The sequence below is a fragment of the Semicossyphus pulcher genome, unplaced genomic scaffold (assembly GCF_022749685.1).
Source record: "Semicossyphus pulcher isolate SPU_LCO1_2020_fin unplaced genomic scaffold, fSemPul1.0.p SCAF_18, whole genome shotgun sequence".
NCBI classification, from domain to species: Eukaryota; Metazoa; Chordata; class Actinopteri; order Labriformes; family Labridae; genus Semicossyphus; species Semicossyphus pulcher.
The window spans coordinates 6,079,300-6,101,610 of record NW_027211691.1 but is presented as its reverse complement, the minus strand read 5'-3'; the positions used below and the strand labels follow the sequence as shown (position 1 = coordinate 6,101,610).

General features: G+C 40.4%; 1 protein-coding gene across 1 annotated transcript in view; it reads right to left on the bottom strand.

Annotated features, from left to right (window-relative positions):
* Window positions 1–22,311, bottom strand: part of vstm2a (V-set and transmembrane domain containing 2A) — an 81,991-nt gene that overhangs the window by 10,982 nt on the left and 48,698 nt on the right. The window contains exons 3-4 of the mRNA XM_069667790.1: window positions 9,898–9,948; window positions 6,939–7,275 (exon numbers count right to left, since the gene is read on the bottom strand). Of these exons, the coding sequence (XP_069523891.1) occupies window positions 6,939–7,275; window positions 9,898–9,948 (388 nt within the window). The remainder of the gene's footprint in view (window positions 1–6,938; window positions 7,276–9,897; window positions 9,949–22,311) is intronic.

Here is a 22,311-nt window from a genome sequence, read left to right as displayed (position 1 = left end):
TTGCTTGTAGACTGATACACCCTCTAACTGACAGTCTGGCTGCCTCAGCCATGACTGCATTTCTGGCTGAGCGGCTGGTTAAATACAACTGGATGTCATTACCTTGCAGCTTGACTGTTCATCTGTGAGAGAGGATAAATGTGATAGCACAGTCTGGCGTGTAATGCTAAAGCTCCAAGATAACAATCCACCATATTTGAAAGCATCATACCAGCAGTTTTGTGTCTTTTAGTTGACATTACCTCAACCATTTACAAACCCACACAGCTATTATTGACATGAGGAAAATGCTGCTGATTAGGCCTTAATGTGGAAGCCCAGGAAGGGGTAATTTAACTGTCAACATCTGGTTTGTATCTATTTTTATGTGAAATTAAAGTGGTGGAATGTAACTATGTACACTTACAAAGACGCAGTACTCATGTAAATACATTTTAAGGGGACATCTTGTACTTTTCACACTGCTAAAAGTGTTTGAAAGCTGCGGAAAGTATTATTGCTTTTCATTTAAATTCATAATTTCATTTATGAGATTTGGACTATGGCAGACAAAACAAGCAAAGCAAGTATGAGGAACTTTCATTTAGTGTTGAGTTGGATCTTGATCTTGCTAATGTGTGCATTTGTTTTGGAAGAGAGTAGAAGAGAGATTGAATCGTTGCATTTTTTTGCATTGACCATTGGAGTGGGCTTGCATGTTAAGCTTAAAACTGTGTGCATTATATTTTCTGTAGTTCCTTTTAGCTTACCAACGCATACTCACACAAAAAAATGTTCCTGGGAGCTATGTTATAATTGGCTGTCTTAAATTGTTTTGGTGGAAGCTGGCCCGTAACAGTGGTGCAAATAAGAATAACTAAAATTTTGATGTATATTATATTTGATTAGGATTGTTTCAAAACCAGTTATAAAACCTTATGCATACAAAAGTTATAAATGTGACTTTATTGTTGCATGACTAACAGTAACTGATGATGTCCGTGGAGGTTCTCAGTCATCATGGTAATCGAGGCTTAATCAACAAGGCAGCTGGACTCAGGATCATGCGAGCCCAGTGACCCACCAACACCAGGGGGTGCTAATGACTCTCATTGCTATTAGGTCAACAGCCCAGGTTAACGACTCTGCCTTAATTAGGGTTATCTATGAGCATTTTAATGACCAACAGAGGCTTATATTTCTCGCCCCGTCCACTTTTGAGGTGAAACGTCCTCAAGAACTTCAACCAGTTGCCTTTTGGATGAAACTTTGAAAATTTGATGCTATATAGCAAAGTTTCAGGAGCAGGACCACACCTTGACCGTGCCTCTTCCGGCATTCCCGTTAATTCAAACCTACCCCTCTTCTCCTCTGTCGCTCTCTCGCATTCTGCACCCCTCCCTCCCTCCCCTGCTCTCTGTCTGTTTCATTCTGTGCTCCTATCTGTAGGGCCCTGAGGGGGCTCATTGTGCCCGCAAGAAGTTTGACCTCTGTAACTCCAAACATCATTATCATCAATCTTATTAATCAATATATTGTTAAATCATATCCTGTTGACGGCGTGCTGCTTGCTAGGGAATGTAATGATAAAATAAACAATAATACTATATAACATTTAGATGGGCTGTTTTTCTGCAGTACCTAACAGCATAAGTCTTCAAAGTAAAATTATAAGACTTCATGCTTTTATGCAGTGCTTCATTTGATACACATTCTTCCATTATTCAGCCTCGAGGTCATGTGCTCAGTCAGCTTTCAAATCAGATTTCAGTTTTGTACAGAAAAAAAGCATTCTTCAGTATTTTGGCTGAAATCTGAAATAAGCTAAAAGCTATTCTTTGGAGATAAATATCTAGTTTATTTGTTAATGATTTAAGGGCTCATATTGTTTATGGAAATTGTCGGTTCTCCTCTTTCAGTGTAAGTGCTGTTCCTGTTTAGTTACTAATGTTTGTTTTGACACAAACTGCCACTTTGCAAACTCATTTGGCATGGAAATATTTCGCCACATTTACTGTGACGCTTGTGGGAATCTCAGAAGTGGGCTTTTTTTGTTTTTTTTCTCCACTGAGCACTCGCAGACGTTAGCCAGATTTACATGCACCCAGAGGACAACAGTGTGAATAAGGAAGCTTCGACAGAGGCATCCGCATGAACCTGAAACGACACATTGACATTGCGTGCGACTGCTTGAGCAATATGAATGCAACCATGAACAGCAGCCACGCTGTTCCTAACCACCTACTGGAGTGATGACTCATTGGTGTTCTTTCCTTAGACATATGCAGTCGAGGCAGTTTAAAAAAATATGGTGGTTCTTTAAAACAAGGTCAGTGATTTTTCGTTCGGATGAATGGTTATGCAATCAAGCTGAGTCCATATTTGTTTTTCCTCCACGCAGGAACAGGCTGGCCTCAGGGGTGGGGGGACAAGTCTGGCTTACGGGACTTTTTTATTTTCTTTTTTTTCACGTTCAGCTCTGGTCACCTCTGAGCTTTGAGAGAACAACACTGCCAGGAACGATGGAGGCCGATCTGTGATCTAACAACAGCTGACACACTGGTGGGGAGTAGCTGTGAACAAACCACTCTGCTGCTGCTGCTGCTGCTGCAGCCGCTCCACCAGTCACAGTCACATTCCCCCCATCTGGAAAGTGCCTCATTGTTTACAGATGCAGCAATGCGGAAAAAGAAAATATCTGCATTCGCCCAGGTTTAATTTAATCTCAGCCCATTTACCTATTGTTGCTCATCTGCCTCCAACCTGAGCGGGAGTAATAGAACTCTGTCGCCCTCAGCCGTAACACTTCTCCGCCGCTCAGAGAGGGTGGCTAAGGCTGCCTGAGCAGCCACAGAGAGGCATTTATCAGTGTCAGACACACCGCGCACAGGACTCACTGCAACACAGTTGTCAGCATAATTTGGCTGCCTCATAATCTCCAACTCTGCAGCCCGGGGGATTATTCAACTTTTTACCTCTATTCAGTGACAAGTAATATCTTTCTGTGTTTCGCTTCAGGGTGCAGAGGGCTATCTGGGCTCAGTGCAGGGCCAAGTTTGTGTTTGAACTGTCTGACCATGTAGGAAATGATTGGCGTTTTTAGATGGAGAGGAGCAGTACAATTATAACGCAGTTTGATAGTCAGGGAATTAAAAATATTGCAAACGTTAAGGGAAGAAAACTGCCACTGAGACACCAATGGGAAACTGAGGCTGCTTCACACTGATGTGCACTGTTACTAATTGAAAAGCATGACGATATAGACTGGTTACCTTCATAACCTTGAGTATACCGACATGAAAAATATATGAGAAACGATGTTAAAGTGTAATGTGCAAAATGTACCTACAGACATTAATTCAACTCCTTGCGCATGCAAAACACATAAATATATTACATACATATAAATTAGTAATTATAATTGAAGGGAAAAGGATGGTCTAATGCTACAGATATGAACGACATGCAGCCACATCAAGATCTTAAGTTGCAGTTCAGTTATTTTGTCCCATGTTGGTCCAAACTAATATGTTTTTTTTTTTTTACTGATGGTTTAAGACCATGTTGACAGGAAAACTGTCCTTGCCCTGGTCATGAAAATAATCTTCCATCCTAACTTTGACTGAACCTTAACCAGCTAGAATAAGGTCCCAATCTGAATGATTAATAAACACATGGCTTCAAGTTAAAAGCTATAGACTAGAATACCCATAATTCCTAACCAATCAATATGGGAACTTGCCATTGATGCTTTGTTTTGTTTTTTAATCATGCCTACACCATTCGTTATAAAAAAAATAAAAAATACAACTACTCCTACTGATACAACTACAACTATAAAAACTAGTATTACTAGTACTCCCACTACAATACGATAATTTAAACAGCTATTTGTACCAAAATGTATGTTTACTTTCCATTTTGGTTGCTGGTAACCAGTTTAAATTGAAATTACACACAATTAAATTTTTTTTACTTATAAATGCAAATTTGCTTATCAGCAGTCTCTGTTGATACAGTAATTTTTAAGTTGTAACCTCGAAGAGTTTTTTTCTCTTTGGCGGCACCTATGGCGATAAATGGTAATTGCAGGAGCTAACTTCCCAGATATCCAGACAGTGTTGCATGTGTGACGTCCACGGTTGGCTCCGGTTCTAACGGTTTAGACTGTTTGCCTTCATCTGAGCGTGGAATTTGTTTCTTTTTCTTTTGATTTTCACTTATTATTAAAGTTGTATCTGTAATCATCGATCTTTTCTTTGTTAGAAACAGTAGATTACTGTTTACTCGCTTGCAGAGACTGGAAAAACAGTCACTTTACACAAGTGTCTTTGTTGCATTAGCTCCGTCTGCCCTCTCTAGCAGGATGATGGAAAGCGTGTCACTAACTGGGCGCCACTTGGGATTTTTTCTGGAAAAGTCGCCACAGACACCCAGTCTGTAATTCATCAGTGGGCCATCGACTCAATAACCATTGTGTTACCTCATTCGGCGATAGATAGTGACTTAACAGACATTTATTTAAATGAAAATCTTCAAGATTATTACTTTAAGAATCCATGGAGCTGTATCTTAAAGTCTGGCTCTGCCTTTTCAGAAACAACATAATCCTATTATTGAATCACAAAATGAAATTGTAGTGAAATCTTTGAAGTGAATTGTCGGATTAGAGACAGCTATATCTTTTCCAAGTAATAAAACTGTATTGTGTACAGTTTGGCTGCTAGGTGTCATCACTTATTTAAAGGAAGGGATTCCTTGAGAGGAATCCAGGGGAGCACTGCTGACTTTAACAGTAATGAAAGGGTTAAATCATCCTCCACTTGCTTGGTTTGCACGTTTTCCATTTCTTGCAAAGGCTGATGATGTTTGCTCTCGCCAAGACGACTCAATAGGTATAACATGCACTACACACTTCTTTGAAAGGATTTCTGCCTTGCTGCGCTTGACGAAGGACAAAGGTAACATTGATATTCTTTGCAATCTGCTGAATGTAATTACAGACGGGTATTAGAATTCAATGATAGAGACATCATGCAGTAAATCTCATGAATAACATTTGTCCGAGTTCAATACAAAGAACTTACGGCCTGTATAAGTAGCAATTTTATGTTATTAAAGCATATATCAAAATATTCCAAAGGCCTTTCTTTCTATGTGTAGAAAAATGACACAACCCTAAAGAAAATCAATGCATGTGTTGCTTTCAGCTCCTTATTCTGAGTATCCCTGCATGGGTCATATTCAAAGGGGTCCGTTTTGATACACTGTAAGAAGGCATCAATTTCCATATTCTACACCCAGGAATGTTTAAACAATTACAAAAAAATTAAGGAGCAGTAAAATTACTAAATAAATGTGGAACATATTAAAACGATGCTACAGTTTGGGGCTAGCTTGCTCAGGTTGGGAGTTCCAGAGCTGAGGAGCCTGCAGCTACAGTAGAAGACCCTTGGTAAAATTGGAAGTTTTAAGAATCACCAGAGGAGGCCTGCCTGCGGACCTCAGGAGATACTAAAAAATAGCTAGGAGCCTGACCATGTAGCGCCTTAAACATTAAAAGTAAAGCCTGAAAATCAATTTTAAAGACACATCTCCTAGGAGTAGTTAAGAGATTAGAAGCAACATTTGGGAAAAGCTGGAGGCGATTGACTTGTAGCTGATCTGAATCAGAATCAGGTTTACTGCCAAGTAGCTCTTCACATACAAGTTGCATTGGTATATGTTCCCTAAATGAAGAGAATTAAAGCACTCCAAACAAGATAACATAACACCATTGACTTCTTTAATATCTGTAGTGACTAAGGCCATGTCTACACGTACACGGGTATTATTGAAACAGAGCTTTTGCCTCCTTCGTTTCCAAAAAAACCCTGTCAAAACAAGCACGGTTATAAAAAATCCTCGTCCAAACGAAAACGAAAAAAGAAAACACAACAGAAACGCTGGCATGAGAATGCCACACCAACAGGCGGCGATATAACCCAGTCCTGTAGAGAAGAAGAAGAACAATCGCGGCCAGTCAGAAGTCTGAAAAAATCGATCCCGACGCCTTTGTTTCTCAATATTGTGGACGAGTACCTGTACATATGTAAACATGTAAAAAGTCCTGATAAGCATCACTGTTTTTGTCACGTCTGTCATTTTGCAAGGAATGTCATTAGCGATGCATCACCATGGAGATAACGCCGCACAACCTGACGTCACAAGCCAAAAACACCACTTACCCCGTCTACATGTCTCTGCGGAAACGGAGTTTCTAAAAGTCTTCACCCTGGCCGGAGTTTTACAAAAGATTCATTTTCAGTGACCTAAAACAGCGTTTGTGTGTGGACGGTAGGCCAATGAAAAATACCTGTGTATGTGTGGCCTAAATGAGGATTTATTTACAATACTTAGCTGAATGAAACATGACTGCACCAACTTAGTCAGTTGGTTAGTTGGTCTCAAATGTTCATCCATTGACATGGTGGCACAGTGACATTCTATGGCTGCTGATCCGTTGCTCTTTTTCTTCCATGTTCCTCGAAAACATCTCATCAACCAGATAGCCAAAGTACAAGAAGAATGATAAGGCATGTAGGAAACAAGTGATGACCTGTACAAAGGCAATGTAGTGGATGAAATGTGCTTTCAGACGGGACTTGAGACCTCAAATGTTTCTGTGGAGATTCCCTCAACTTCCTTTTATGTTACATTATTGCATATATGGTATCATGTTGATCATTTTACTCAGTGAAGTTTGAAGTCTGCACCCAAGCAGACTCTTCGGGAGTCCCCAGAAAGTCTGCTTGAGGCTCCTTGTAGACGTGATGGATAGTGCACTGAAAAAGCCCTCTAACACATCAGGGAGGTTGCAGACCAGACTTAATGCTTGAAGCAAAAACTACATGAGTAAAATAGTACATTTTTCATGTTCCACAGTGCCCTCATTATGTAACCCTCCCCTAGGGTCTTACCTGAGCTGGGGTTGTGTTTATTTGTGTTGGAGGATGTGTGAGAGGTGGAGGTGGAGTCCACCCTCTGGTCTGAACTCATATTGTCCTGGCCCAGAGATGAGGTGGACTTTCTCGGCTTCTTGTCCGTCAGGTGCAGTGGGGAGCTTTTCTTGGGAGGCGACAGTGGTCGTCGTGGTCTGGCCGTGGCGTTGACCTTCAGCCAGGCTTGGGCTTTGTACTCCACAATCTCCCCGTAGTTAGCCCGTGTCACCCGGCACTCGTACAGTCCTTCATCGTTCTTGCTGACTCTGGAGATCTGCAGCTTGTGTGATATGTCGTTGCCCTGGACTTTCACTGTCTGTTAGAGTCATTAAAAGAGACCACAGTGTCATAACATTGGATGCTATTATGGAATACCACAAGGTTTCATTACACATCATGCCACCTAATTCAACTACCTGCTACTATACCTTTGATACTGTGACATTTCTTATTTTCTAAGTTTTTGTGGTTGGTTAAATAGTCTTCTCAACATTGTTGCGTCTATGAACAGATATCTGTATTTGAGAGGAGAATCTGTAGGCCAAGAAAATGGCCAGTGAAATAGTATTGACTGATCGCGTTTTTACTAGCTCTTGTTGTCAGGAAATAAGTCCTTATGGAGATCAAGAGAAGCGGACAGCAACAGCCTTAATGCAATCCTGGAATACATCAGCTATCGTCTGACAAGGGTTTAGCTTTTTATTAATCTCTGTGAACAGAAAACACTTATAAGTGCAGAAAACAATCTGGCTTCTAATGTCGTCTCTCCAATCAAACTCAATTCTTGCATCTCAAGTTTCATGAAAGAGGAAGTCTTGGCCCGGGTATCCTTTATCCCTTATCCACATAAAATGGGAGGTAAATAGGAAGCACCTATAGATTGCAAGTACCTCCCAGAGCCTATATATTTATTAAACAGCTGCTTGCAAGCTACGTATAGTGACTTTGAGTATAACTGTTGTATTCCAATATGTATGGGTTTAATGAAATAATTCTGCTTTGTTCTCAAAGTAAAATTATAGTTCCACAACGCGTGGGTTTCATCGTAACATGGAACAAATGCAGCTACATTGCTCAAAGAAGTCAGAGAGGAAACCTTTGTGAGTACCATTAGATCATAAGTTAAATGAATAAAAACTAAGAATGAATTGCAGCCGCTGATCAAGGTCTAAATCACAAAGCAAATTGCACTGATGATATTCAAGCAAAAATACGGCACTAAAGTTTTGCAGATCTGTGCAGTTTGCTTTTGTTTTGTGTCTGATTGTGGAGAGAAGCTGTCTGCACCTCCACCCTCTGCAGCACTCTCAGGTATTACGCCTGGATCCCGCAGGATACGTGTCCGGCGTGTTCCGTCTGCGCTGTGGTTCTGGTCCGTCAGACGGCGTGAGCCCTTGCCCACAGGAAGCGTGTCTGGTCCGCAGCGGAGCGTTGGCCCAAGCAGCTGGATTCACGAGATCACAAGATCGCGGGAGAACTACATTATCGCGCGTGAATTGCCAAATCAAATTCACGTGATGTACGTCCACCATCGGCCACTATCGGAGCCCAGGTCCGACGATGAGGATAGTTTTTAATAAGTCCTATCGGGGCCAATTAATCAGCCAAAACGATCAATCGGTCGACCTCTAGTCTGTACCGGTCTGTACTTGGTGTTTTATTTTGAAATGACCGGATGCTGTATGCTGTTTTTGTGTGTGACTTCTTGTTTGGAACGATCTGCTCTGTTCAGCTTGACGCGTGCTTGAAGTGGCCTCTGTCAAAAATAGACCTGGCGCGTATCTTCGGCGGAGCAGAGCGGCGAGACGCTTCTGGGACGCGCCGGAGACGGACCGTGGCGTGTGCTGTGGAATCACGAGCATTGACTTGAATGGGCGTGATCGACTCCGGAGGTCGCGGCGCACACGGAACGCGCCGGAGATGGATCCTGTGGAATTTGAGGGTTAGTTGAACGCACACTGACGGATCTCAAATTCAAGCACAGATTGATGATGAGCAGGGAGAGGAGGGGATAGCTCTTTTAACAGTTTATTGTAAAGTCCAAACTCGACATGTGTTCATTAGTTTAACTGTCTGTAACGCAGCTTTATTCTTTAAACGAGCGTGCAACAGTGCTGACGAGCTGTCCATATAACAATCGCCATCATGCGTAACGGCTCCAGACTGTCTGCCTGTGTCTGTGCATGATCACTGAAAACTCAGAGTGTGACTGCGCCGTAGTTACCACCAGGACTCTGAAGGCAGTAATATTTTCACTGTAACTTTGCGGTGTTGTTAGCGCTGGCGTTTGCGAATTAGGTGCTTTTTGCCACGAGGCTCATTTACATAGAAAGGGGCCAAATTTGCCCCAAATGTCTGCATAATGACTCATTTAAATACGCACAAACGGCACTAGAGCACAGAGATGCTGTTTGCTCTGCAGCGCACTTAGGGGTGCATTCAACCCTCTGCGTGTGCTTGGAGAATGAGGCAGAGTCTTTTTGTGTCATTTGCACAGGTTTAGGCGCCCCCCTTATTCATAATAACCCATGTTTAATCTTTTAAGATGTCTATAGGTTACTTTGGTCCTGGGCCTGCCACTTTACAATACATGACATAGCCTTTACATTACCGCCTACACTACTTTACTCTGAGGACTCCAATGAGGTCATTTGAAAGAAGGCTTTGTGGTGCACCAGGGACAGAACGCATACAAAGTGGCAGGAGGGAGAAAAAAGGGGGCGGAACGGTTGCTGGGGCATGAGCACAGGACGGGAACCACTCTGACAGTAATAATACACTGCCTCTGATTCCACTGATTAGCTCCTTTCTCTGGTTGAAGGTATATTATTCAGGGAAATCAGCTGCTGTTGTGTTTGCTCAGAATGAAATGCTGCCAACTTGGGTTATGACAGCATGCTAGTAAAACCAGGATTCCATGATGTGCTCTTCAACTTACACTTATTTTCGTCCCTTCATCATCTGGATCCGGCTCTGGTATCATCTCCATCTGTGAACACAGAAAGAGAATGAGAGTATTAGCACAGTAATAGTAGCCTACTAAGTACGGTGTAGCTTGTACAGAGCCACTCTGAGGATACACTTAAAGATGCATTTATGCAAGTGTAAGACTTCCGAAAACCAGCCATGAAACTACTACAACAACTTTAAGAAAAAAAGCATCATCTATCAGCTGACAGTTATGAATCTTTCATTCAGACATGAACACACAGTTTACAGCCTGAGAGACTGCAGTGCAATGGTTCTGCCTTTAAAAATAAATGCACAAAGATGCCACTCCGTTTTTGATTTATTTTTAGAATCTCGGAATTGTTCTGTAGAAAAATTAAAGACAGCTTCCAGACGCAGCAGAGAATCAAGGGGAAAAACTGGTTCAGAGCAGGATTCTGTGACAAACTAACAGCTCGCTGAGACAAATTATGCCTCAAAACCTCCATCAGTATCTGCAGCAAAGGTAATATTACCCCTGAAAACTCATGACAAATAATAAATGTTGGAAGGCTTGGAATGGCTTTCAGTAAAAAAATTTAAAACACCAAAAATGTTAATGTGGGCTCAAGGAATGCCCCTGTTCGAGCCCAGGTGGCATAATTCTAGCTTGGTGGCAAGCTCTAAGCCTACAGCCCACATCATGGACTGGGCATTGATTTTAGAGGCTATAATTTATTTATCCCACATTGGATGCCAAATGGATGTGTGCCCGGGAAAAGAAATAAAGTCTGCTGACTACAAAGCTGAAGAGGAGTAAGAGCGGTGCAGCAGAAAAGGCTTGAGATGAGGAGGAGGAGCAAGTTTCTCCAGAGGACATGGAAGCTATTTGCTCCATGGCGGAGACAAAAAAGGAAGGGCAGGATAAGATGGCTACTTATGAGCATTCGTAGCCGAGAGCGTTCCTTCAAGTGCTGTAATTACCTTGGAGGAACCGGGCGCTTTTCTCTGGAGGATGTTTGGCAGACAGGTGATTAATGAGCAGAATTAGGAGCCATAGCTTTCCTTGTCTGCATGTATGCATGACTCTTACATCTTGACTTCACAGGTGGACTTGGCAACCTCTTTTGTACCAAGGAGATGTCTTTAACAGAGAGGCAGGATTAATTGTCCTCAGTTCTTGGCGTTGGACTGTTTCTAGTCATCAATTTCAGCCCTCTCTTTTTACAAACTTCTCAGTGGTTATATGGGCTCAGTGTGCAGTCTATATATGTCACTTGCGAAAGATAAAGTCCCACAGTTACACTAGAGGACAGATTCTCTATCCTGGTCTACATATAGTGGCTGCTGCGCTCAGAAGATGTGGTTACATTGGCAAAAAAGATGGTGAACAGGGAAAATGGGTTTTCTTCATAATACAGCTAAACTAATTAAAACGGGATTTTAATCTGAACATTTGAATGTTAAAAAATGTTGTCAATCATCACTGATTAGTTAGCCAGTTAGTCAGGAATGGTGATAAGCTAACCTTTAAAGGGAACAATACAATACAATAAAGTGGAACTACACATCAAGATCAGTACATTTCTCTTTTTTTTATAGTACTTAGTCTGTTAAATAGTTAAGCTTTGTCAAGTCTGTTAAAATATCCCTGATGTCATCAAGGTAATCTCAGTTTGAGTCTGGAGAAAACATTTCTTTTCTTTTCTCCCTAAGATACATTTTTAGGCCTTTGGATAGAGTTGGAAAGTGGGAACAGAGGGTGGGAATGTCATGTGGCAAAGGGCTGAGGGTCAGAGTTGAACCTGGGGATGGCATGTGGCAAAGGGCTGAGTTGAACCTGGGGCCGCTGCGCTGAGGACCGAGCCTTGATACAAGGGGCGTGCACTTTAACCACTGAGCTAAACCTTTCTGAAGGAAATCCACAAATTAGAGGCAGGAAATTTGACAGTCTGCAGGTGTATACCCGTCAATGGTTTAAGCAAAAGGACATTTTTGAATGGGAAATTGGAGCATGACCCCGATGAAGATTAAAATTGCTAAAATCTCAAAAGCAGAAGCAATGTTGTTGCAACTGTTGATCATAAATCAGAGCAGATCACCAACACATGTGGAGTCCCAAAGGGTTCAATTCTCGGCCCACTATTATTCAACCTATACATGGCCTTTTGGGTTAATTTATACATGAAAATAATGCTTATCACAGCTATGCAGATGACACTGAACTAATTTACCAAGGTACTTATTAATGCTTAAAGCAAGTAAACAACTGGATGTAATCAAGCCTTCATCAAAAAGACAAGAAGTAATTGTAGAAAAATAATTGTATTTTGCAACAAAGAGAAAACAACAAAAGTTATTGCTCAGTTTGTTTCCAGAGCTATGAAGATAAAACTCAGAGATTGATGTTTTAATAGACTCTAATCTGAGCTTCAGCAGCCATCAAGAAAAAAAACGTAATCAGCATTTTATCATCTCAAACAAACGGCAAAGATTAGAGGTTTCATGCCAGACAATAAAAAGGACTATTAGAGATCTTCATCTTATTCAGAACACTGCTGCCAGTTTTATAAAAAGAACCAAGAGCATGTACTCGTGTTCTTAATGTTTACACTAGCCTCCATGTACTCTGTAGAATAAACTTTTAAGTACTGCAACTAGTTTCTAAATCAATGAATAATCTTGGGCCAAAATACATTTCTTGACTCCTGGAATAACATAAACCCAGGGGGGCCCTTAGATCTTGAGGAAGCAGTCAGCTGGAAGTACCCCGAGTCGGTACAAAGCAGAATAAAGCTGCTTTTAGCAACTTTAGAACCAACTTCCTGATGATCTTAAATGTGTCCTAACTCTTGCCACTTTAAAATCTAAATTAAAAACTCTGCTGTTCCTTTGTGCCCGCTCTAACGGCACCCTAACTGCACTTCAGGGCCTGTTAGATTTGTAATTTAGGCCATTTTATATATATTATTTCACTTTGAATTGATTTTTTTTATTGCTTATTGTTTTGAAAGTCACTCTAATATGTCCTATGTCTATACAAAGCACATTAAATTGCCTTTGTAATGTTCTGTATAAATAAAGCCGCCTTGCCTTGCCTTGAAGTATAACTTAAGCTTTCAAATGGAACCACAGACATCATCAGGGAGGCCTGAAAATAAGCTTACCATCATTTGCAATATTCTCTTCTGACTGATCAAAGGCCTACTGTGATAAATTGTTTAACTTTTGATAATTTAGCACTGTCTGGGAACATTTTCCTCCTCCACAGTGTCTTTGACAGTTTAATTTCGTCATTCTCTTTATCATTGCAAACCCTTTTGATTCTTACTGCGAAGTAGCATCAAGTTTAATACATTATTATCCAGAGTAGTAGCCAGTCCAAGCCTTTTTATGTTCCTTATGACGCCATGTGTCTGCAATTTATAACATACTGGACATATCCAATCATCTCGCTTTCATTGTGTATGTATATGTAGGTCCTGTTGCAGGTTTCTGTTCCATCTGTGTTCTATAAGTGGCGTTTGCACACTGTGTAACTCCCTCAGAATAATCCGGTGTCTCAATCTAAAACACCTGCTTAACATGGCAACAACTCTGCTCGTCATCTTTTTAAAGAGCCTGGCCAAATTGTCATCCGGAGCTCTGCATGTTTAATTATAGTACAGGAAGATGTGACACTGGAATGAAGAACCTGATGTGATAGAGTTTGTGTAGGATAGATTTTAAACTCTAACTGAAGTCTAACATACTGATCTAATACATAATGAGCTGAAGTTGAGTAAATGTCAAATTTAAAGTTGTAATCTTGAAGATTTTCATTTAAATAAATGTCAAATAAAAGTCACTATCTGTCGCCGAATGAGGTAACACAATGGTGATTGAGGCTATGGCCCACTGATGAAAGCCTTTGCATTTGCAGCATTACAGACTGGGTGTCTGGTGTGACAAAAAAAATCACAAGCGGCGCCCAGTTAGTGACGCGTTTTCCATCACCCAGCAGTGGTTGGTCAGGCAGAGCAAAGCGGCTGCTTTTCCAGTCTCTGCAAATGTTGTGAGTAAACAGTCAATCTACTATGGCTGACCAAACAAAGAAAAGAAGATTTCAAAAATAAGTGAAAATCCAAAGAAAAAGCAACAAACTTGACACTCAGATGAAGGCAAACAGTCTAAAAAGGAAAGCGACCGTCAGCAAGGAAAATCAAGAGTTACAACCGGAGCCAACCGTGGACGTCACACATGCAACACTGTCTGGATATCTGGGAAGTGTGCTCCCGCAATTACAGTTTATCGCCACAGGTGCCGCCAAAGAGAACGAAACTGAGCTCTTTGAGATTACAACTTTAATGTTAAGCTGTATTTTGTATTTTGCTGTATGTCTCCATCAAGCAACTTACTAAAGTGAACAGGAAAATAAATGTCATTCTTAAATTCTGAGAACTGGCAACAACGTCATCTAAAGGCATTGGAAAAGAGTCACAGATCACAATACTATGACTTTATCTGCCAACTGTCTTTACAAGCTGACCTAAACTGGAACACACCGGGTTCAACAGCGCCCCATCTCTCCAAATCAGGTTCATCATCAGCACAGCAGTCCCAATATGTGCGCTCCTGCAAGCCTTAAGGAGGACATTGCTTTGGAGATAGTCGGTTATATTTCCGTGTGGAACTAACACTTCCACCTCTGTGGCTGTGGGCAAATGTAAACAGGAAGTGGATCAAACGTTTGATGTTTATTTTTTATATTTTATATTTGTTGAAAGCTACATTATCAACTTTAGAAATATGTAATCTGCATCATGCACCCACCCCAGATATCTTCTGTTATGTCCCTATATTTGGAGCTGAATCAACATACTGTCAAATTGCATGCAGAGATTAAAATGTGATTTTTTCTTTACTCGAAAAAAACAGAACTATCTCTGAAGGTTCATCGGAGTTACAGCTCAGCATCCATAGCTGACGTTATATATCCAAGACAGCAGCATCAGCCACAGACTGATAACACACAGCAGCATTTTTAAAGAGCTGACAGCGATGATGTTGTATCTGTGTGAACAGTGGGATAAAAGTAATGACAATATGACTCCTTTTTAAATTATTTTTCTGGGCAATATCTCTGCACTGTCCCCAGGTCAGCTGGCTGTGTTCTCCTCCTTCATATATTGATAGTTAATCCACGTCTGGCTTCAACTCTGGCTCTAAAACTTTTAAAATATTTCATCCAAATTGACTCTTCGAATTTGCAGACACTAAAACAAAAAAAAATCAGTCAGTATTTTATGAGTGCGAACCCATTAGTCACCCAGCACTGTACAAATGCAATTAAGGTAATTTGGACATAATGAATGTCCAATATCAATTCACAGTCCTGGCATTTATCATCGGCTGTAAAAGGCATTTATCTGCCACTAAGATGTTCCTGCTGCTGCCGATAAAAATGTTTATGTGTTGAACCTTTTACAGAGAATAATCACACTGTTGCATTTAACTAACAAATGTCCTTATCTAAACGTGGCACCAGAAGAAGCAAGTCCCAAGCCAGTGACAGCAATGGAAAAGTTTTCAATGAAACTGTCGGAATAAACCTCCATTATTTTCCCATTTATATTTAATTTCTATCGCATGAGTGCCTTCTGAGCCAAAGCTGCGGCCGCTCGCAAGTATCTCAATTTCAATCGCTTGTCTCTTTATTGCAAACCCCTTCCACCATGACACACTGCCATTCTTCATGCAAATCTCAAATTGACTTCTTGTAAAATGTGCCCCGCAATTATTGTGCATCAAAAAGGGTTTTATTGAGTTTCTCAGACTAAATTAACGTCACATGAAGAAAAATGGTCATCATTTAAACTGAAGTATAGGCTCGACCACCCGTGCTGCTGTGATTGTATTGCAGCTCTCACTGTGATGGGATAAGATCTCGTGTGAGAGCCTTGACCCTGGTTGATAGACATGCATGACCGATGAAAACACATTTATATGACCAAATATTTAAATGAGCTTATCCAGCAATCATCCGTTTCACAAACATAAACACTCAGGGGAGGTTAAACTCAGGTCATGGACTTCATTTGACACATAAAACCCTGTAATCTTAAGCTATGGTGGAGGAGGAAATGTGTCATTATATACTCCACTAAAAAGCTTATCATCACTAGTATGCATAAAATGATGCCAGCTTAGTAGTGGTATAAATACACATTTAAAAGACATCTAAATCGTCCTTAAATCTGACAGGAAGCAATAATATTTCACTTAAATGCCTCTATGACGTGATGTGCATCAAAGTCAGTCGCAAGACCCACGGCTCTTAATATATTTGTGTGTATGCCATGAAAGGACATGCATGCCGACTTAAACTCTTTCAGAATGAGGACATACTTTTAAAGGTACAGGTCACTTATGTAAAGCATTCATTGATGATGTTATTACATTTAACAGCAAGAGGTGCATGCGTGAGGTGAGGCTGCATACTGGTTGTGGGAGGTCAATGCCACAGGAAGGCTGTGGCTCAGTGGTAGGTCGGTCTTCTTTCAATCGGAAGGTCAGAGGTTCGATCCAGCAGCTCCCTCAGGCTACATGTCGAAGTGTCCTTGGGCAAGACACTGAACCCCAAATTGCTATGAATGTGATATCTGATTGACAGTTGGGCACTTTGCGTAGCAGCCTGTGCCATCAGTGTATGTGTGTGTGTGAATGTGACATGTAGTGTAGAAGCAGCTTTGACTAGCAAAGACTAGTAAAGTGCTTTATAAGTACAGTCCATTTACCATTTACCATAATCATGTTTAAATTGATCTAAAATAATCCAATGTAGCTAGATGATTGATTCTTTTTCGTGCCTCATCACGTTGCACATGTACCGATGACATCACAGTGATAAGACGGGCAGCAGGGGTAGTCCTGTTTGCATGTCTGTGTCCGATCTAGATGTGTATCTGTAAATTGATACAAAATAAGGACCTAAAAGTTAAAACACGAGTTATATAACTTCCATGACCTTAAGATTTTAAGGGTATGAAGCACCTGAAAAAACTCCAAGAACACTTCCATGCCATCACTGTAAGCAAAATCTCCAATCTAGGCACTTGTGGGCAAGTTCTATAGCAGAGTTCTTCAAGTTAATCTCAATCTCGGAAACCCATCGGCTATAGTCTGATGATGATATAACCTCTGGGAGCAATGCTGAACATTTAGCCAGCGTTTAGCAATAAGGACTTGCAGCCAAGACTTCCTTTCACGTGCGTTGCATTGTTTGCAGTCCAGTTAGCAACTTGGCTAACTGGCTTACTTTTGATTTACTTGGAATTAACGGGTCTTAAGTTTGCTGAAATCACAACATCATGATGCAGATTAGTAAAAAGTACAAGTGAAGTTTCTGTCAGGTCTGTCCTCAAGAGAAGAAAACTACTTTTAAAATGTTTGTTGAATGGAGGTCTCATCGAACTTTTCTGGTGCATTTGAGGAAGGTGGGAAAACACTAAACACTAAGCAAATTTTTCTCAAGTTGAATTTTTGATCTAGAGCAGATTGTTAGCTGAACTTGCAGCAGATGTCTGTTTACAGAAATAAATAAGAAGCTAAATTGTTGTCAGATGGGAGCTGGGATGTCATTACGGCGGATTACGCTCCGCCTGCTTTTGCTCTCCACATGGACTGTTTTTCCTGCATACAAAGCCAAAAACCACAAACACTTCCTGTACTAGAAGTCACATTTTTATGTAGAATATGTAAATCGAGATTAGGTTCATCTAAACGTTAAACCACAGCCCTTTATATTCTGGGTTAGATTTTGTGTGTCATCACCTTGAAAAAAGGTCAAAATAAACCACTGGTCTTTCCTCAGTTTTTCTTTTAAAGTGGGATGGACAATTATTTCTAGTCTTGCGACTACTCAAAGCTTCTTTTACACCTCAATGTCACATTGACCCTTTCACACAAACATTCATACACTGATGGCAAAGGCCTAAGTACCAATCTCCAATCAGATCTATGCACATTCATACCCGATGGCTATGCCACCGGGAGCAATTTGGGGTTCAGTGTCTTGATCCAAGGACACTTCGACATGTGGCTGTAGCAGTCAGGGATCAAACCCCCAACCTTCTGATTGAGAGAAGACCAACCTACCACTGAGCCACAGCCGCCCCAAGTACAGAAGACAACTTCTTTAATTCTGTGAAGCATTAAAAAGAGCATCAACTGTAACAGGTGAAACATACATTTGGCAGATTTTTCAAAATAAAACGTCCACAAAGCTAAGTTAGAAAAAAAAAGAATTGTGTGCAGCAGATCTGTACACAAAGCAAAACTGAGCATAATAACGGTTCAGTTCAGGAGACCGCATATCAAATACATTTTTCCGGAGCTCAGCAATATGTGAGTTTTTCCATGTGAATGTGAGTTGGCTGTGAGGGGGACTTTGTCATTTATCTGTGACACCAGCACTTTTGAGCTCATGTGTGACATTTAACGAGCCAAATAATCATTAAACATTTTAAATTATTAAACAGCTTGTTGGCCTTGTTTCAGAAATACATACAGTACATCTCTTTGCCTCAGACACAGATGCACGAATACAGACCTTATTTTCTCAGTTTCAGGGCTGTTGAAGGTTTTTGAAGGTGTCCATGGCATTTGCTGTAAGCTCGGTCTCCCTCCTCAGATATAGCCTATTGATTATCTATCAGCCTTGAGCCAAAACAAACCGTGCGATTAAACGTGGTGAAATTGCTCCATAGAATTTTCATTTCAGGCGGATAAGGGCTCATCTGGCCCAAGCGTATAGTCATGGCTGACTGATTCCTCTGTAGCATTTACTGTACATTGTGTGCCCTACTTGGTGAGGTGGAAAAGAATCTGAATCACTTATGTCACAATTAAGTGTTGATTATTATGTCCAGAGTAGACTAACAGATCTAGACCAACAAGTCAAAATCCTGAATCCTTATCCTGAAATATTTATACGTGCCATTCACTACGTGACTGTCAATGATTTGAATCAATGCAACAGTCACTGTATAAATGTGTCAAAGTTATAAGTGCTTGAAATGCATATAACATAATAATAATAATATACATTATGATTTTGGAGTCTTATTATTTTAGACCAATTCAAACAGGATTTGGAAACATCATGTTGTGCAGTTCTGTTTTCTTTGGTTTGTATTATTAGAACGTTCCAAAGCAATACTGTTGTGTGTCTTGATGTGTTATTCACAATGCAATCATTGCTGTTCTCTAAGCTATATTTTTCCAACAGTCCTTACATAACACTGGATAATCTGAAGGAAAAAGATTCTGTCTGATGTTCACCACAATCAAACACACCTTTCACTTTTGATTGTGCAATGTGGCGCTTTTGTCCAAAGCGACGCACATCTGAGAGTTAACACAACACAAGCAACGATCAAGACAGGAGGGAACCAAGTCAGTAAGAGCCAAAAAACAGCTTCAAGTGCGACCGGACACTGGTGCCTACAGACAGTGTATATGGTGTTTTTTTTTTGTTTTTTTTGTTGTTTGTTTGTTTGTTTGTTTTAAATAATAATAATCCTCATCAGCAACATCAACAAGATCAGTATAGTGATCACCATCATGAATATCAGCATAAACTACATCCTCAATGTCATCATCATCAATAGCATCAATATCACTAAGGTCAGAGGTGTTCATAAAGAGCTGGGTCTTTAGCTTCTTCTTAAAGGTCAGAGGGACTCTGCGGACCAAATGGAGTTTGGTAGCTCATTCCACCACCGGGGGACTACTGAGGAGAAGAGTCTAGTTAGCGACTTAGAGCCCTGTTGTGAGGAGTACCAGGCGCCTTTCATTGGCAGAGCGTATTGGGCGGGACGGAGAGTAGACCTGGATGAGGGCGTTCAGGTGGGCAGGAGCCACTTTTGTAACTTTGTAAATAACAATAACTTTATTGATCCCCAAAGGGAAATGAATTGTAATTCAAATTCAAATCAAATTAATAAATCAAAATAAATCAAATTCATGTAAGCGAGCAACAGGGTTTTGAATTTGATGCGACTGGGAGCCAGTGGAGGGATCTGAGCAGTGGAGTGACGTGCCGTTTTGGGTTGATTGAAGACCAGTCTCGCTGCTGTGTTCTGGATCATCTGCAGAGGTTTGAATGCGCATGCCAGTAGGGAGTTGCAGTAATCAATGCGTGATATTATGAGAGCCTGTACCAGCAGTTGTGATGCGTGCTCTGACAGGTAGGGTCTGATCTTCCTGATGTTGTACAGGGCAAATCGACATGAACGAGCAATCGAGGCCACATGAACCTTAAAGGTTACTACACAAACAATTTAAAGTCACACATTTTAGGACACAGCAGGTCTACTATAAAAGCAAGTTTTATGAAGTTATTTGCATGTGTTACCTCATGCGGCGATAAATAGTGATGCCCTTTCTGCAGTAGTAGTAGTAGTTTTGTTTTTGGCACGATTTTTTTTACATCTTTTTTAACTTCAATTCATTTCAAAGAAAAAGGCAAAAGTCCAACAGAAGTCAGAAGACAGTGGAATTAAAGTCAAAGTCAGAGTTAGAACTTTTTATTCATGTCCTCCAGTCTAAAGTTGTCTTGATTGAATATTGCCATAGCAACCACGGAATAAGGATTTGTTGTTGTGTCTGGCATAAACATAGTTTGTTTTTCAGGTATATTTCATGTTTTGTGTATCTTTAAATGAAAGGCCTGCTATTTAAATTATTGTGCATTCTGTACCCAAACACCCATGGCAGCAGCTGTTGGTTTTGTTCCCTGCGCATCTGGATCCATTTTGTTACGAGCTGGTGTGTCTCTCTTGTCCTATAAATGGCTAAATGTGCACAACGTGACATAATGTCAGGATATTTCCAGCGCAGCATCAATGGGGTTTGATGGCAGAAAACGTCTCAAAGATCTGAAAGACCACGTCTCGGTGACAGTCTCCCAGAATCAAAGAGCGGCGCTTTCTTTGTAGAGCCGCCATTTGCACTGATGCTCAATAATGATATAAGAAGTAATCCATCTTGGAAGAGGCTGAGATAACAGTGTCTCAGAAAATAGACCAGGATCACATGGAGCAATATGATTCTGTGTTTTGCACGAGAAAAATGCAACCAACAAAACACCGAATGTACCTACGTAGCCAATGATATGCCTCCACACACTTGGATTGAAAACAATGTGTTCATGGCCTTTATCTGAGGAGTGTAGAACAACACATCACACTGAGGTACATGAGGCAATCACTGACACATCAAACATCAGACATTTATGATGTTAAACAATGTAAGAGTGTCTGTGGAGATTTTTTTCAGCTGGTGTTTTGAAAGAATACACTTGCAAAAAGCAGCATGGACGGTGGATTCAGAATCAAAGAGGCAGTTTGATTTAATCTGATGATAATCATAAAAAGATAAACATACAGAAGATAAGCGATCTGACTTATTAAGCCAACAAAAAGTAACAATACAGTTAAGCAAAGTATTGGCACAGATCCCCACATTGTAAATTTACTATTGCAAATATAAAGTGTACTGTATATTATTATTATATATTTTATACAGTCTGTAGACCAACTTAACCCTTATACACATTATATTATAAATTCAACTTATATTTGATTTGTTATTTTATGTAACTCTTTATTTTTGTACGGTAACTTTGGAACAATCTGGCACAAGTTATCTCATCTTATCTTTCTTCTTCTCATCGTATCTTATCAACAGCAAAATAAGATTATATTACCTTGCACAATACATCAAATAATTCTGTCGTCCTGGAGACGAGTGGGTTAGAGAACATTGTTAAGGATAGGTACAGATTCGTATGTCTATCTCAATACAGTAGTTATATGTCATACTGTGTTGGGTTGCTTTTATTTGTCCTTATGTCCTTGGAGAATAATCTCTGCTAATTTGACTCCAACTTCAGAAATTAGGGTATTAACCAATGACCACGTTTTGTTAAAAAATAATGAATGCCAAATATTTAGTCATTAAAGCTGGACTGCCAAACTCTGGGGAAGCCACCAAGAGTAAGCTAGATAATGAAAGTATCCAACAGGAGAAATGTCAAAGCCACAAGAGAGGGTTAGAGAGGGTAACACAGCTCACCGGATGCCATTGTTAACGGTATCATACAACATGGTTAAGGAAATGGAAAAGAATGTTTTACATTTAATAAGAATGTGAGTTTAGATCTCAAGTATGTGGTAAGACTGTTCATTAAATCCAACTCTCTACACATTGATCCACCTGATCTCCATAACTTTACTCTCAATTGGTCTGTGAAGGTTCTCAGTCATCCTGGTCATGGTAATTTAAAGCTGATTCCAAAAGGCAACTGGACTTGATCTGGTTGAAGGTGAAACGTCTTCAAGAACTTCAACCAAGTCCAGTTGCCTTTTGGATTAAGCTTTGA